Source organism: Chionomys nivalis, chromosome 7, assembly GCF_950005125.1.
Source record: "Chionomys nivalis chromosome 7, mChiNiv1.1, whole genome shotgun sequence".
NCBI classification, from domain to species: domain Eukaryota; kingdom Metazoa; phylum Chordata; class Mammalia; order Rodentia; family Cricetidae; genus Chionomys; species Chionomys nivalis.
In genome coordinates, this window is record NC_080092.1 from 40,147,517 (window position 1) to 40,165,902 (window position 18,386).

The 18,386-nt window shown below is 43.9% G+C and overlaps 1 protein-coding gene across 8 annotated transcripts; it reads right to left on the minus strand.

Annotated features, from left to right (window-relative positions):
* Positions 1-364: 364 nt before the first annotated feature.
* Positions 365-16,638, minus strand: Znf672 (zinc finger protein 672). Of its 8 annotated transcripts, none has more exons than XM_057774320.1 (4): positions 16,565-16,635; positions 6,142-6,443; positions 5,224-5,267; positions 365-2,929 (listed from the first exon to the last, which is right to left on the minus strand). In XM_057774320.1, the coding sequence occupies exon 4, from the start codon at positions 2,709-2,711 to the stop codon at positions 1,305-1,307; it is 1,407 nt and encodes a 468-aa protein (XP_057630303.1). In that variant the 5' UTR covers positions 2,712-2,929; positions 5,224-5,267; positions 6,142-6,443; positions 16,565-16,635; the 3' UTR covers positions 365-1,304. The 8 variants fall into 8 exon arrangements, with proteins under 8 accessions (XP_057630303.1, XP_057630305.1, XP_057630306.1 ...); XM_057774322.1 differs by lacking the exon at positions 16,565-16,635 and adding an exon at positions 16,154-16,379; XM_057774323.1 differs by lacking the exon at positions 16,565-16,635 and adding an exon at positions 15,899-16,137.
* Between the last annotated feature and the right edge of the window lie 1,748 nt (positions 16,639-18,386).

Sequence of the window (18,386 nt, forward strand, 5' to 3'; positions counted from 1 at the left end):
ATGCAGCAGAAACTGATCTGCTAACATGCCCAATTTCTTTTGAGACCTTTCCTGTATAGCGTATCATCTGCCCTGGTCTGGGGACAGGCTGCACTAGAAGGCATTTGCCTCAGGTTGGACCCTGCAGTCTGACCTGTTATGCAGTACCAAGCCCTACAGAGAAACAGCTGTTCAGAGTTAGAGTTAAGTTCATAGCTGAAGGTCTGTTAGTGAGGCCACAGTCCCTGGGGAATTATGTCTGAAGAGTAATCATGTTCCTGTATGCTTGCCCTGAAGTAAGTAGCCTCCCATGCCTTTCGGCTTTGCTTCAGGCTCACAGAGTTGGAACCAGCTGACAATGGAATGACACTACTGAAACCACGAGCCAAAATAAACCTTTAAGTTGATTTTCTCAGGCATTTTGTCACAGCAATGAAGAAACCACCACCAAAAGGGATGAGAACTTGGAACTCATTTTGACCAAGGGGTTCTTGGTATCACAAACCCAAACAAGTAACAATTTCACCACCTATAAGCAGTCATTGGCCAATTCCAGGCTTTACATCCTGCCCTTGCCCAGGACTCCAGGGAACTTGTCTCCTTGTGCCTTGAAGCTTCGTCTGTAAATAACACTTTGTTTCACATGGTGTCACTGAGCTTTATGGACCCACACAGTCGTGGGCTGCATCCCAAGGCAAACAATTCTACCTGGCTAGAGAAAACTGTCCTAAGAGCCATTTACTGGGGGAGGGGGAAATTACTTCTTTGTGTGTGCACATGGGCCATGGATGGTACATATATGGGTTCCAGAGATCAAACTCAGGTTGTCAACTGGTGTTGAACCACTTTGTTGGGCCCTAAGAAGCATCTTGTGAAAGGACATATGGCTAGCCAGGCTACTGGCTACTTTTACCTCTTCAAGGGAGTAACTTGCTACAGATTTTGGTTCTTTAATGAATGAAGCCATTCCAGTTTTCCATACTGCCCGTGTTTCACCTCTGCAACTACATGTTTCAAGCAAGAGAAAGCAGTAGAGATAACAGATCAGTAAGAAGCAAGAGATCTAACTGACCAAATGTTCCCTGAAGAGCCACAGCAACATCAGAGAGCAGAGTGGCAGCAACAGCAGGAACACCTAGTCTGTCTTGCATAGGGATGTGGTGTTGTTCCCTGACTCCTAGTACTTCGAGCTGGGGAAGATGATGGAAGAGCTGGTGGGGATCTCGGTTTAGAGACAAGGCAAGCTAGGTGAATACCTAGCCATCTGAGCTGCCCTGTTCCTTGGGGCTCAATGTGTGTCCACCCACACCCCTCATGGGGTCCTCTTAGCAAGTTTCCTGAAATGGAGACACCAAGAGCCCTGGTTTTTCCTGTTGCATTGGCCCTGTGAGGGCAAGGGGAGGACTTACTGTCACCTCAGTGACTACAGTGGTGGTGGTAGTGGCTGCCATGGCAGCTGCTCGAGCACGTCTGTGGGACCGCTGGTGTTGTGACAGTGACCGGCCATGGCTAAAGAACTTGCCACACTCCGAGCACTCTGCTGTCCGCTCACCTAGGTGTGTCTTTCTGTGCAGTGCAAGTTTGGAGGCAACACTGAAGGACTTGCCACACTCTGGGCACTTGTGTGGTTTATGGCCGGCATGATTGCGCAAATGCACATTGAGGTTGGAGATGCAGGTGAATCGCTTGCCACACAGCTCACAGTGGTAAGGTTTTTCCCCCGTGTGTGTGCGCAGGTGTTTGGTGAGGTCTGAGCGGTCTGTGAAGCCCCGGCCGCACTCTGGGCACGGGAAGGGCCGCTCGCCCGTGTGGCTGCGCTGGTGCACCACAAGGTCATATCGCTGTCCAAAGCCCTTGCCACAAGTGGGGCACACATGTGGCCGTTCACCCTGGTGGCTGCGCTGGTGGCGCAGTAGTGTGGAGCTCTCGCTAAAGCAGCGTCCACAGTCGTTACACGCGTATGGCTTTTCCCCAGTGTGTGTTCGCTGGTGCCGCACCAGGGTGGCACTCTCCAAGAAGCCCTTGCCACACTCAGGGCACTTGAAAGGTTTCTCCCCTGAGTGCCTCTGGAGATGTCGTGTAAGCGTGGAACTCTTGCTGAAGTTCTTACCACACACACCACATTGGTGGGCCTCAGCGCCAGGGTCGCTGAGACTGAGGACCACGTGGATACGGGAATGGTTCCGTAGCCCAGCACTGCTACGGAAGGCCCGTGGGCACTGTGTACAGTGGTGGAGCGTGCTAGGGGAAGGGGCAGTGGCAGTGGCAGTCTCCGGGGGGTGTGCCCGTGCCAGGTGAAAAGGAAGAGCACTCTGCCGAAAGGAACGGGCACACAGTGGGCAGCGGTGCGGCTTCTCTGGTGGGTGCTGACGGACCCGATGCAGCAGCAGTGCAGGGACGTGAGGGAAGCGGCGGCTACAGAGGCGGCAACGGCAAGTGTGGCTACGCCTCCGGTGCGTCCCCAAGTGCAGGTCCAGCAGGCTGTTGTGACTGAAGCTCTGGCCGCACTCACTGCAGACGTAGAGGGTCTGGCCAGCATGGGTCCGCCTGTGCGCACGCAGATCTGAGGCTCGAGCACAACGTTCACCACACTCTAGACAGCGGAAACGCTTGTCACCACCATGCGCACGTTCGTGCCGCAGCAGCACTGCACTGTACCGAAAACTCTTGCCACATTCACTGCAGGAATAAGGTCTTCCCCCAACTGCTGCCATGCCAGGTGCTGTGAACATGATGCCTGTCTTTCCAGTCAACAATCTGTGGTTCTAATACCTGGAAAGTACCAGAGGGAAAAAGGCTGTGGCCTTGAAAACTGGTCTGCAGATTCCTCCGTTTCTTCTTTCAAGAGCTGATGTCCCAGCCGTTCCAAAGGGAGGCAGGAACTGGACTCATCATTGTGATCCCTGCAGGGAGGTCACCCTAAGTCCAGCACTGGCTGCAACAACTCTGGCTGGGGACACAGAAAAGGCACCTTGAACTCTTTAGGCCTGTAACATTATTAGCTGGCCTACCTCTCAAGAGAAGGAAGTCACTCGGAGTCCTAGAAATTCAGAGGGTAGAGCCAGGTAAGGCAAGAGGGGCAAATGACACTTGTCCAGTAAATAAGCATGTGTGGATTCCAAGGAGTGTGTGTGTGTGTGTGTGTGGTCTTTGCTACAACTAGAAACACACAACATTGCTGGGGAGGCCAAGAGGGAAGTAAGTACTCAACCTATATTCTGGTGTGACTGAAGCCCCTGGGGATTTCTCATTGCCTGGCATTCCTCCTTGGTCATTTTCTAGTGCATCCCAGTGGGGATTCCCTACCTACCAGAAAACAGGTGTGACACTTGCTGGTCGAATGGGTGGCACAGCTACACTGACCTACATCATACTGGTGTCTGGGGAGAGTGACAGATCCCAGGCCCTGAGGGAGAAGTCACTAGTAAAGCCAACCAGGTGAGAGATCAGTCAGTCTTTGTTTCTATAGGCATGGGACATCATACAACCTCTAGTAAGGTGTGCTCTTAGATCATTGAGAAAAAGCAAACAAAATGGCCAATAGTTATTCTCTTGTGGGAAATAGAAATATATCCCTCAATACCAGGCATTGTTGGCTTGGCTGAAGAACCTACTGACTGGGCCTCTACTTCTGTAGAGTAGAGTCAAGTGGATGAAATGCTCGGCCCACAAGAAGCCAGAGTGAACTCTACGTCTGCTGCTCCTCCATGCTGGGTGGAGGATCACCATGGATATGTTCCTCTTGTGTGTTTTTTCCTGAAGTAAGGACTTTTTTTCCTTCTTCAATTTTTGAGGCAGGGTCAATCTATGTAGTTCTGGCTGTCCTGATATGTATGTAGACCAGGCTGGCCTCAGACTTAGAGATGCACCTGCCTCTGTTTCCCCAGTGCTGGGATTAAAAGGGCACATCACCACATACAGCAGGAGGAAGGTATTTCTTAAATAGTTATTTTCAAATATCAAAACTGGAGCTGGAGAGATGGCTCAGAGGTTAATAGTAGTGACTACTTTTCCAGAGGTCCTGAGTTCAATTCCCAGCAATCACAAGATGGCTCACAACCACCTGTAATCATATTTGGTGCCATCTTCAGGCTTGTAGGGACACATGCAGGAAGAATACTGTATACATAATAAATAAATCATTAAAAAAAAAAAAAGAGCAATTCCCAGCACCCACATGGTGACTCATAACTAACTGCAGTGACATCTGGTGCCCTCCTCTGGCATGCAGGTAGAGCACTGTATAAATAAATTTTTTTTTTTTTTTTTTTTTTTTTTTGGTTTTTCGAGACAGGGTTTCTCTGTGGTTTTGGAGCCTGTCCTGGAACTAGCTCTTGTAGACCAGGCTGGTCTCGAACTCACAGAGATCCGCCTGCCTCTGCCTCCCAAGTGCTGTGTATAAATAAATCTTAAAAAACGAAAGCAAAACTGAGGAACAGTGCCACATGTATTCATTTACTACTCATCTTACCTATGATACACTTCACTTTTTATGTGTGTCCCTCCTGTCCTACCCCAATCTGGACTATTATAAACCCCAGGATACCTTATTCAAAGATGACTTTTAAGTCCTGCAAAGCAGGGGCACCTTTGTAGCCATAGAGCAGACTTCAGAGTAGTTAACTCTGAATCCTCCAGGGAGAGCTTTGCTTCTATTTTTAATTTAAATATTTATCTTATTTTTACTTATGTCTATGCATATGTCTCTGTGTAAGGATATGTGCATGAGAGTGCAGGTACCTACAGAGACGACAGGACATCAGATCCTGTGGAAATGGAGTGACTTGGATCCCATGAAAAGAGCAGTATGTGCTCTTAACTGCTGAGCCACCTCTCCAGCCCTAATTTTATTTTTGATCCAGGGTCTCATGTTGCCTTGGCTGGCCTTGAACTCCCAGAGAACTGCCGGCTTCTACCTCCCAAATGCTGGTCATTTAAAGGAATAGTTGCCTTCATAAAACTAAAACCCAGTGGCTGGTTTCAAATGTACAAGAGCAATACTCTGAGAGGCTGGCATCTCAGCTCATGCTTCTGTGAGCTCATCCTCTCCTAGGCTTCCCAGGGAACATGCCCAAGGAAAGTAACCCCAATGCACAACACACACACACACACACACACACACACACACACACACACACACATATATATAAAAAGGCAAATAAAAAATATTCCATCTCTTCAGTATAACAGACCGGAGTGTAGGGTGTAAGCTTGCTGCTTGGCCCTTTTACATCTCTTCCTTACCTCATCCCATTACATGAGCAAAGGTCTGTTCCTGGGGTAGAAGCCTGTAAAAAAAATTATAATGCTTAGAACACTTAGAAATCATCCATCATTGATCTTAAGAGTGAGATTTATTTATTTATTTATTTATTCAAATTTAGCTTCTTTATTGACTCTTTCAGAATTTCACATTATATACCCCAATTCTGCTCACCCCTCATATCCTCTCCTTACCCCTGCCAGGCCCCCACAAAACAAAACAAAGCAAATCAAGCAAACAAACAAAAGTAAAACCAAAATTCTCCCCCAAAACCAAAACAGATCTCTTTGCTTCTCCTCCTTTTCAACATCTCTTCATTTGTCCTGGTGGCATTGGGGCTTCAGTGTGTCATCTTATACCCCTTTGTCCTGTCAGCTTTACTACAAATGTTCACTGCAATGAGTCACTGGTCTGGTTCAAGACCTTGGGCTTCTGGTACACTGTCATCACTGGATCCTTAACAGAACCCCATTGGGACATCCATAGAGACCCAGGGTTGGGGCAGCCACATGGCTATCAGAACCATTCCCACCTGAGTGGCCATTCCTTCCACCCAGAGCCAGGGTTGGGGCAGCCACATGGCTATCAGAACCATTCCCACCTGAGTGGCCATTCCTTCCACCCAGAGCCAGGGTTGGGGCAGCCACATGGCTATCAGAACCATTCCCACCTGAGTGGCCATTCCTTCCACCCAGAGCCAGGGTGTTGTCCAGGCCCAGACTACAGCTAGGGACTGTGTTGATGTCTGTGGCCTGTGTCACCTCAGGAGACCTTAGGCACTGTGCAAGATGAAATCAAAGGGCTATGCTGAGCCAGCCCCGCCCTTTGCTGGCCTTCCCTCTCACTAGTCACTACAAGAGCTGGCCCCTGCACTTGGGAGAGATGGCCCCCACCCTCACCTCAGGCAAAGCTGCCTTTCACATGCTGGCTCCTTGGTTCCTTTTCCCCATGGGTTGTGGACTTCTCCTGGACCCCCTCCTCAGGCTGCTGCCACACTAGGTTAGCTGCTCCAGCACCAGCTTTGGCTTCTATTGCTGCAACTGCTACATACTCTCAGCTCACAATTACACACCATCAGCTACAGCTGCCATCAGTCAGGCTACGCACAACTTGTGTTCTCCACCCAGGCATGCCACACAGCTTCAGCCATCCTCACACTTCACTGCCATCAGCAGCAGATCTGGTGAGACACCTGGGAATTCTTAAAGGGTGAAATTAAGATTTGAAAAAAAAAAAGAAAAAGAAAGGAAGCTAGGCAGTGGTGGCAGACGCATTTAATCCTGGCACTCAGGAGGCAGAGGCACATGGATCTCTGTGAATTCGAGGCCAACCTGGTCTACAAGAGCTAGTTCCAGGACACACTCTACAACTACAGCGAAACCCTGTCTCAAAAAACCAAAAAAAAAAAAAGAGTTTAAAGAGGTTTTTTTTTCTTCTACATGTTAAAAATGGGAAACATGATGCAGGTCTCTGTATAGTTCTATAATGAATGGTTTAAAATTGAACAATTAAATGGATAAATCAACTTAGTTATAATTGACATAATGTCAATTATCAATTTGGTAATTTTTATTTTACCCCTAAAAAGTTATTTGATATTAGTGACAAATACAAAAAACTGATAACATTCTTAGACAGACTAATAGAACTAGGAAAAATATTTACACACAGAGGAGTTTACAGCAGAAGTTACCACACCATGGTATTATGAAACTGAAGGGGAGCAGCCCAAGGCTATTAGAGAACCAGACTTAATTTATCCAGTTAATCATTTAAGAGCAACCACCAAGTGATAGGCATCCCCAAGGCTATTCAGAAGTTAACTGGGAACCTATAAAAATGTTAGATTTGAAGAGATTTAAGAAACCAATAGTTTCATATGGTATGCATTCAATTTTTGTGAAGCAGATGTTAAACTCAAGGTTCATTTGGAACAGAATTTCCACAAGACTGGAAAGATGTAGTTACAGCAGTATTGGAAGCTGGTCCTCTGATACAGTGGAGAACCTGGTGGAGAGATGAAGCTAGGGCCATTGAAGAGCAAGGTAGGGATAGAAGTTATGAGATTTCCCAAGATCAAAGTTTTGGTGAGGACTGTTATGCTGATGTGGAAAGACAGGTTATATTTGATGATCACACCTTGTTCCTATGCTGTACAGCAGCTTTGAATGCTTAGGACAAGATTGATGAATCAGGAAAGAGAACTGAGCCATTTGCTAAAATTATACAAGATCCCAAAGAACCTTCACTGATTTTTACAAAGATGGACTGTAAATAGAATGATATCAGATACAGGAGTTAGAAGAATATTAATTGAAAATGCTAATTCAGAACATATAAGGGCAATCAGGCCTTGGAAAGCAAGATCAGCACCCACAGAGGAATGGATTAAAAAACAGCTGATATTAGATCTCACACTTGTGGTGATACTTGGATAGAAGTGACTGCTAAAAATTAAGAAAAATCAAAAGGGTTCGATGTTTGAATTGAGGTAAACCAGGTCATCTGAAAAGAGATTCCAGACAAGATGTTCCCAGGAACAATTTTTTTTTTTTTTTTTTTTAAAGAGATTCCAAACAGAAGGCCCTAGCCTTCTGGAATACACAGAAAGTGCAACAAAGGCCGACACTGGCCTAATGAATGCAGACCAACATGGGACACATAAGGTAACCCTTTACCACTGGGAAACACCATGGGGGCCTCTTGCAAGTCCCATATTAAATTTAGTTCAGTCATGCTCCTCCACAGAGCAATTAAAAGACTTAATGCCTGTTATGGAAAACCATACTGCTCTGGATGACAGAATAGCTTTAGAAGATAAAACAAGCCGGGCGGTGGTGGTGCACGCCTTTAATCCCAGCACTCGGGAGGCAGAGGCAGGCGGATCTCTGTGAGTTCGAGACCAGCCTGGTCTACAGAGCTAGTTCCAGGACAGGCTCCAAAACCACAGAGAAACCCTGTCTCGAAAAACCAAAAAAAAAAAAAAAAAAAAAAAAAAGAAGATAAAACAAAAATTTCAAGGAGAAACCATAAAACACATTTTGGCAAACTTCTATAAATGATCAAAGAACAAAGTTAAAAATATGAATAATAAATGGCATTGTAGTTGAGAGTTTGATAGACACAGGGGCAGATGTAACAATAATTACACCAAGATCTTGGCATCAGAATTGGCCTCTTTAGGAGGTAAATGTTCAGCTTTTAGAGATTGGAACTTTATCTTAAGTAAAACAAAGTATAAGATGGGCTGAATGTATCAGGCTGGAAGGACAGAGAGGAAAATAAAAGCCATATGGGGCTAACATAGCAATGAATTTATGGGAACATGACTTATTACAGGAACGGAATGCCCAGATTAACATTCCTCCAATCTTGGGAACAAACCAAAAACTAACATATGTTTCTGAGAAAAACATTAAAAGGTATTATAAAGAACAGGCACTGACCATACAGGTTATACATAAACAGGGCACAACAGCTGCTGATCTTTCAAAGGTACAAACAACACTACCTTAAAAATAACTGACAACCCTGTCTGGGTGGAACAATGTCCTTTAGTATCATAAAAATTACAGGTCTCAGAGTAGCCGGTACAGGAACAGCGAACTGCTCAACATACTGAAGAATCAACCAATCCTTGGAATTCTCCTGTATTGTTATTAAAAAGAAATCTGGAAAATGGTACTAGATCTAAGAGTTATTAATAAGGTGATTCAGCTAATGGGGCTGGAATTCCCTTGCCTTCTCTATCACCTAAAGGATGGTCAATTATACTGACTGATTTAAAAGACTGTGCTTTTTTTTAAACTATACCTTTGCAAGAACAGGATATAAAAAAAAATTGCCTTCACAGTGCCTACTTACAGTTCCCAACCTGTTAAAAGATATCAGTGAAAGATTCTTCCACAATCAGTTTCTTCAATCTATAATTTACCATTTTATGGATGATATCTTACTAGTTGATTCTGATGCAGATACCTTAAAGAAAATGTTCGAAGTAAAAAAAATGGCCTCATTGGGAATTATAAATTATTCCTGAAAAACAAGGAGATTCTATCAATTCTACCAAGGATATAATAGAGGTTTACAAAAAAGTTCAACCACAGAAAGTACAAATCAGAAGAGATCAATTATGAACTTTCAATGATTTTCAAACATTTCTGGGAGATATTAATTGGCTATGTCCCACAACTGGATTGACAATCCAAGAACTAAGTAATTTATTTCTAAACTACAAAGTGATAAGGACTTAAATAGTACAAGAAAATTATCAGCTGAGGTTGAGAGAACTGGCTTTGGAAGAAAAAAATTTGTAGAATGTACATGTAGATTGTCTGGATCCACAGCTTGACTGTACTCTGCTTATTTTACCTTCTACTGAAATTCTAGTGCAGAAAAAAAAAGATAATATATAAGAATGGATATTTTTACCATACAGTAAAAAATTAAAGAACTAGTTTCTGAGTTGATTCTGAAAGGAAAATTGAGACTTCATCAATTAGTAGGAATAGACCCAACAGAAATTGTGGTACCTTTTACTAATGCTGAAATTTCCTCATATTGGACAGAAAATGGACAGTGGCAAAGAGTTTGCAGGAATTATTTAGGAAAGAGTAGTAATAAATATCTCCAAATCAAGAGACTTCCATTTATAAAGACAACTCATTGGATCTTTCCTCATACTGTAAAGAGAATACCAATTTCTGGAGCCCCTACATTCTGATGCCAACAAATCAGGAAAGTCAGGCTATAAGTCAGGAAATTTAAGTAAAGTGGCTGAAAGCCCTTATAATTCTGTTCAAAAGTCAGAATTATATAATCTTCTCATGGTATTATTAATTTTCCAGAACTTTTTAATACAGTTACTGACTCAATATGCAAAAAGAGTTGTTTCACATACTGAAACTGCTGAATTTATTCCAGATGATTTAAAATTAACTTTGCTATTTATTCAGTTATAAGAAATAATCAGAAACAAAAATCATCCCTTGAGCTGGGCGGTGGTGGCACACAACTTTAGTCCCAACACTCAGGGGGGGATAGAGACTGGCGGATCTCTGTGAGTTCGAGGCCAGTCTGGTCTACATAGTGAGTTCCAGAACAGGCTCCAAAGCTACTGAAAAACCCAGTCTTGAAAAATCAAAATAAATAAGTAAATAAAATAAGTCATCCCTCGAATAAACACAGATCAGATCCTATGTGGATCTATCAGGCTATATAGTATAAGGTAATGGTGAAATTGATCAACTATTAGTGGGAAAGTGTTAGAAGCCTCAGAACTTCATAAGAAGAACCATGTTAATAGCAAGGGTTTGAAAAATTTTTTTTCATCACTTGGCAAAAAGCCAAGGAAATTATAAGGCAATGTCCTACTTGTTCTTTGTATAACCAAACACCACTGCCTACAGGAAGTAACACAAAGGGTATCAAATAAATGAAATTTGGCAAATGGATGTTTCATTTTGCAGAGTTTGGAAAATTAAAATGTGTACATCATACCACAGATACATATTCAGGATTTCAATGGAAAACTGCTTTAAGTTCTGAAAAGGCTGATTCTATAATTATACACCTATTAGAAGTCTTGGTCATCATGGGTATACCTGTATACGTTAAGGCTGACAATGTTCCAGCAGATGTCTCTAGTAAAATAAAACAGTATTTCTGCATATTATAACATAAAGCATGTTATAGGTAAACCCCAAAATCCTACAGGGCAAGCAGTTATAGAAAGATATAATTGCACTCTAAAAGATATGCTTAATAAAAAGAAAGGGGTAATTAAGATTCTCCAGAGATAGATTGTACAACGCTTTATTAACTTTAAAATTTTTAAATGCTAATGAGAAAGGAACGACAGCTGTGTAGAGATACTGGATAATAGAAAATAATGCTGAATTAAATCAACCTGTATACTTTAAGGATATGTTGACCTCAGAATGGAGACCAGGATATGTGTTAAGTTGGGGAAGAGGTTTTGCTTTTGTTTACACAGGAGAAGAAAAACTATGGATACCATCAAAATTGATAAAGATTAGATATGAACTGAAGAGAGTTTTTGATTAGAAGAGGCAATAGATACTTCATCAGTGTGAACAGTCTATCTAAACTAACTTATAAGGCTAACAGATGCTTTTCATTTGATCAGATATAACTTGCCTAAAGGGAAATTCCTTAAAGTTCGGGTTGGGGCAGGGTTTTGTTTTTATCTTTTCAGAAGAATGAAGACATTTAACTCAAGAATCTGAAGACCACTGGACAAATGAGGCATCTGAAAAGAAAAAAGGATAAATCATCCAGAGAAAATGTCCCAGAAAAAGAGTAAATTGCCTTTTAGTATATCACATTTCCAACAGGATAAAATTCCATAAATCTCAAATGTTTGTTTCTGCTGTTCTGCAAATGGTCTTTTTGTAGTTCAATTAAAAATTAAAGCTAGCTTTGGAGTTGTGGTGCAGGAGAATTGTCTGTATTCTGTCAATCATGTACTTTAATAAAACGCTGATTGGCCAGGCAGGAAGTATAGGCGGGTCAACCAGACAAGAAGTAGAGGTGGGGCAATGAGAACAGTATTCTGGGAAGGAGGAAGCCCTTCCTCACTCCTGCCCAGACTTCAAAGAAGCAACATGTGATCTGCCCTGCTGTGAAAGGTACTGAGCCAGAGTCCAACTCCAAAACCAGCTCTATAAATTTAGAAATATGATTTAGTACATCTTACATAACCTATCCAGTTTTCTTGATAGTCCCTGTTGGGTAGTTATTTTTCCATCGTCAATATTCAAACATCCAGGGTCCGGTGTGGGAGAACTGTCTGTATTCTGTCAATCATGTATTTTAATAAAACGCTAATTGGCCAGGCAGGAAGTGTAGGCGGGTCAACCAGACAGGAAGGAGAGGCGGGGCGATGAGCACAGGAGAATGCTGGAAAGGAGGAAGCCCATTCCCCCATTCCAGCCCAGACCACTGAAGAAGCAACACGTGAGCTGCCCCTCTGAGAAAGGTACTGAGCCACATGGCTAAGAACGTAATACCTACATTCCCAAGAGGGAGGGTAGGTGATTTTTTGTTGTTCAGGGGGTTATGGTAGTTGTTATTAGTAATGGTCAAGAAAAAAGCTGAACAAAGAAAGTTAGATTCAGGGATCTCATTTAAAAAGATAAAGGGGATATAGAAATGATAGGATAAAAGGGTAGATTATTAAATCTACTTTTTTTTTTTTTTTTCCGAGACAGGGTTTCTCTTTAGCTTTGGAGTCTGTCCTGGAACTAGCTCTTGTAGACCAAGCTGGTCTTGAACTCACAGAGATCCACCTGCCTCTGCCTCCCCAGTGTTAAATCTACTTTTAAACCAAAAAAGCACTACCAGTCTAAATATTTTACATTGGTATGGATTTTTGTATACTGATAAAAAAAATTGAGGTTATTTTTGCTATACTAGATGTTTCTACTCTTAAGATATTTTTGTATATTGATATAAATTTATTTTTGTTAGAGCCTACTGTACCTATGTTTCTACTCTATAAGGTTTTGTACATATACAGCTCATTCAACAATGTAATATAAACTTCTAGTCTTTGAAAATTATTATTAGAAACTATTCACTTATTACCTAATACCTAATAGTGATATTAGGTATGTTTTCAAGGTCAAACAGAGATATATTTTAGGTAGACAGGTGGTCTTCAAACACTTCAGAGATCTACAGAATATGGCATTTAAGATGTTTTAATAAAATAGTTCTTTAAATGACAGTAAGACCCATCTGCTTCTGGCAGCACCAGTCTACTTCAGAGAAAATGATGTGGATTGAAAAAACTCCAGATGGAACTTCTTTTCCTTGTGGCAAAAGTTAGCCACTGGGCAAACAACTGCCCTTGCTTTAACTGCTGACAGTATGGTGTTCAAATTGGACAAGCAGGACACAAAAGAAAGTGACTGCCGAACTTTGCTGACACAAGTGGGGCAGTTCTTAAAAATCCCCGTGTCACAGAAAACTCTGTCAGATATCCTAGGCCTACAGGCTGAAGATGGGTGCCCCAAAGCTATAGAGGTACCTCGGGTGACTCTCCAGACATCCAACTGTTCCTGTCATTTCTTAGTTTTGGAAGTTGATTGCTTGGCCCTTTCTGTTTACTTCAGTAGTACTAAACCTCAGGTCTCTGATGGGAGTCGGAGATTAGATAGTTATAGCTATTGTTTTCCTTGTTACCAAATTCAGAAAAGAAACTCACAATAGTATGTAAGGTTGAGAGACATTAAAAGACAGTTTTGGTAATGCAAATAAGAATAGAAAGTGAATTAGGTACAACCTTTTGGACTCATCAAAATAGATAATGGAGAATTTTCTCTGAATTTGTCAAATGCAAATGGACTGGACATTATTAATGTAATTTTCACATGTACATATTTGTACATAGTTACTATATGTATTGTATATAGTTTTACTATGTTAGTTATAATTTTCCTTCTTTTTTAGACAAAAAGGGGGAAATGTGTGATATTCTGATCATGTTCTAACAAATAAAGCTTGTTGGGAGTCAGAGGGCTGAGCTAGCCACAGATGATCAAAATTAACCACAGAGGTTTTGGAGGACTGTAGACAGATTGGACAGGAAAGTGGTAAGGCGGGATAGAGAGGATCTCAGCCCTTAGATGGAAGGAGTGGAGCAGGTAGATTACTAGTAGCTTCTCTGCGTCTCTGCTCCTTCAGGTTCTTACCCACTATCTGACTCCTGTATTCTTACTGATAAAGAATAATTAGGATAATGTTTCACCCAAGATTCAGCTACAATAATCTTAGGACCCTACCCAGGAAATGAAACTCAAATGAGGGGACAGAACTAGGAGCAGGAACGGACTGTGGCTTTCTCCAGGGAAAGTGACTCTTCACTTGGACTCTTCCTACCTCTAGAAAGCTGAGAGACACTGTTGTCCTGGACCCTGAAATCAATTATCCATTTCTCACTGGATGGTTTATGGCCAGTGTGACATATTCAAGGAGATGGCAGAAACAGGAGTGACAACTGCTTCCATCTCAAGAACCAAGTCTGATCATGATCCAAATACAAATCAAAAGTTTTCCTTTTACAAAGATTGTGAATTCTGGGAAGGTTAGAGATTAGTATGTAGGTAGGTAAAAAAAATACAGACACCAAGAGCTTATCCTCTGTCTCTCTAACAAATGGGCAAAACTGAAAGCCAGACATCTCAGAACAGGGAGAACATGGCAGAAGCAACGAGCAGTCTCTTGCATCTTCTCTGGGACAACCAATAAATTGGACACAAACAACACACTCTAGGCTGTAAAAAAAAAAGTGATAATCATGTGCCAATTAACAATGGGACGAGTCCAGAAAAATGTGGGCCTGTCATTGTGAATATCATGGAATTTACTTACACAAACTCAATTAAGACATTACCAGGTGATCAAATCTTAAAGGATCACCAACATACAAACAAGCTAAAATGGCACTTTGTGTCACGTGGCTGTATTAGTCTAGTATCCAGCTCTTTCAATCTGTTCTCTATCGTCCCATCCACCATATATACTATATAGGCTCTGCCTTAGATAACTGAGTTGGGATTGCAACCTGTAAAGTTCCCTGGAAAAGCCGCACATATGCGGAATGATTATAAAGACTTGGAATGTTGCAATGGAGAGCCCAAATCATCTTGTGTTATTTTTAGTCCTCTTAATAGTCCTTTATCACCCACCTGACCTAAGATCCTATATAATGCATCAATTTAGGAAACTATTATCTTTTACTAACTTAGAAGCAAAGTATGTCACCAGAGAGGAACTAAAACCTATACCCTGGGCGTGGAAAGATGGCTCAGTGATTTTAAGAATGCCTGCTCTTCTGGCAAAGGACCAAACTTTGGTTTCTTCTGAGCACCCACATAGGGTAGCTCATATGCCTATAACTGCAGTTTCAGGAGACCCGATCCTTTCTTTTGACCTCCATGGGTGAGTTCATGCACATGCGTGCACACACGCACCCAAATGCATAAAGTAAATCTTAAACCAAAATCAGTCTTCCCATACCTTTTGTTTGCAGATTTTTCTCATCGGCTACCTTTACTTTAGGTCATACTTTTTTTTTTTTTTGAGACAAGGTCTCATGTCAAGCTGTCCTCAAACTTGCTACCTGGATCATGGTGGCTAATAACATGATACAGGAACTCATTCCTTAAGTTTTTTTTTTTTATAACAACAACAACAACAAATCCCAACAGTTACTCTGAGGCTGAAAGACTGGTAGGGGTGATAAATTTATCTTGGCTTCCCGCCCTCCCCGCAAGACAGAGTTTCTCTCTGTGTAGCTCTGGCTGTCTTGAAACTCACTCTGTAGACCAGACTGGCCTGTGACTCAGAGATCCAGAGAGCTGGGATTAAAGGCATGCACCACCATTGCCCCGCCATCTTCCATCAGCCTTAATAGCCATTTATCTCTCGCCTCTGTTATCTAACAGCCTTTAAATCATCAGGTAAAGCCTTTGGAAGACATTAATGTATACTATTAGCTTCCACGAACCTGAAAGCTAAGGCTATAATCACACAGCATCTAAACCTTTCAGCAGGTATCTCCCCAATTCTGCTGTAGCCTGCCTACATCTCACATTACCTTTGGGGAGTTTCGTTTTTATGTTGACACACCTGCTCAGAGGGAAGAGAAAGGCAAGCATCCAAATTCTGGCTCTTCCGTGACTAATTGTGCGACCTTGAGCAGAGGACTTAGGCTACCTGTGCCCGCAGCCTGGGCTAACTCATTACAGGAAACCGGGATCGTTTTCTAGGAAAAGGACAAGGTCAAAGCAGCCATAGAACTGAGAACTGAAGCTGCGCGGCAATCGCGATTACTCTTCAAAACCGCCCTTATTTAGGCGGACCTGAATCCGGGGCTTAACTTACTGGCCGACAGCCTGCCAGGTCTTTCTGGCTTTCTCGCTCGGCCGCAAGAATCCTTTCCCACCGCGGAGGCGCACGCGGGCCTGCCTGAGCCACGGGCGGGTGCCGGCGCCCCCGAGTGACGCGAAAGTGGCGGGCGCGCGGCCCCTGCTTCCTCGGGTCCCCTGGGGCCGTCACTACAGGCCGGAGTCTGTCGTCTCCCCGTGACCCGCTCCGTCAGGCGCACGACTTCGCGGACGCGCGGCCGGACAGCACGACCGTCCCGGAGCGGCCTGCGCAGGCGCACTGGCTCACTGCGCCTGCGCCGCTCGTCGCCCTCCGGTCCGGGCCGCTGGATCCCGGGTCGAGGGGAGACGGCAGCCGTCGAGGGTCGCGGCCCCGCCCGCCCTGCCTTGAGGCCCTCAACCCCCTCACCAGTCGCCGGGGGCAGCCCCGAGCTGCGTTCACCTCAACGCGCTGCAGACGGTGCAGGGCTCAGCATGCGGAGGAAGGGGCGGGTGCAGCGCAGGGCGGGGCCAGAAGACAGCATGCTGATTGGCCTGCTCTGCCTGCAGGGTCACCACATCACTGTTGCTGGTTGCTGGGGGCGTCGATCCGGCGCAAGCGCACTATTGACCTGACCTGGCGGAGGGCGAAGTTAGCACAGCACGGCGACCTGTTGACCGCCACACTTGCTAACCTGCCTCCCGTTCGGGTGTCTGCACGTGGGTCCCTTCCTGCCACCTGGAGACGGGTCAGGGCCGTAGCAGGTTACCAGAGGGAGGCCGGTCGCTCTAATCTGTCACCAAGTTCCTATCTTCCTACACAGCGAGGCCAGACCGGATGTCCACTATCTTGATTAATCTTTCCTATAGGTTAATGACCTGCCCAAGAGCACCGCCTGTTTTGCTGGCTAGCTGCCTCAGGCTGAGACCAGTGCGAGCGGAGACGGCTCCATACACTGCAGAGCACCGGGGTCCAAAACTTAAGAATGCATACAGCCTAGGACGCCTAGAAAGCGGATCAACCCCAATCCGGAACCTGCTGGGGAATTAGCTCAGGTGGCAGACTGTTGGATTAGCCAAATCCCGGAATTTCTTTACCAGCACCACATAAAACGGATTGGTCGTACGCGGGTCGTACGCAGGAGGATCAGAATTCAGTCATCCCTTGCCTCTGCAATTCCTAGCCAGCATAGGCTACCCGAGAATCTGTGATGGTTAGTTTTGTCAATTCGATGGGACATAACGTCACCTGAGAAGACAGTCTCAACGAGGTCTTATATGGATTGGGTTGGCCCGTGGGCAAACCTGTGAGACATTTTCACAGAGGTTGGGTTCTGCACCGTGCAGGTTTTGAGAGACGACTAAGAGAAAGCTTGATGCATCCTTTCGCTTTGGCCGTGGCTGTGCGTGTGGGGCAATCAGCTGCCTTAAGTTCCTGCTGCTCTGCCTCCTCCGCAATAATGGCACTATATATAAAACCTAGAGTTGTCCGCTAAAATAAAGTCTTGCTCCATTTAGTTGCTCTTTGTCAGGGTGTATTACAACAGTATCAGATGTGAAAAGAGGACTCTGTGTTGAAATAACAAAAGTGTAGCTTAAAATTGTTTTTGTGTGTGTGTGATTTCTTTTGTAGCGACTTCAGTTTACTTTTTAGACAAGAGATTGAAATGTTGCACAACAGAAAAATATGGCTTTGTTTGTCTGTACGTGTGGGCTCAGTTTTATGGTGGTTTCCAGGGTGTTATCTTCTAGGTGCAGGCACTGAAACTGGCATCACCAGATGTTACATATGCTCGTGGTGACTTGAGTGCAAGGCAGCGATTATTGGGGTTTGAACTCTTATTGCAGAACAGGCAGGCTTTGGTTTGGGATGGTCCATGTAGCCCTGGCTGGTCTGGAACTCGGTATGTAGACTAGGGTGACTCCAAACTCACTACCTGCCTTCGCCACAGCAAAATAAATAAAAATTCAGCAGAACTCCAGAGACAAACTACATATGACGGATGTCCATCCAGCAAACAAGGGACAGCGGCTACGTTTTCGTTGAGGCGCTCGGCTTAATTTGCTGGGAACTCGTGTACGTTTTCTAAGACTGTGACTTGAAAGGCATATACAGACAAACTGCCCAATCAGGTGCTTATCAAGGGATGTATGGTAAGGAAAAACAGAACTGGAAAACTTCATTTTGGTACACCATCCTTATCTCTTTTCAGTTACTACATTACCTGCCACTTTTCAAATGGAATGCAGAG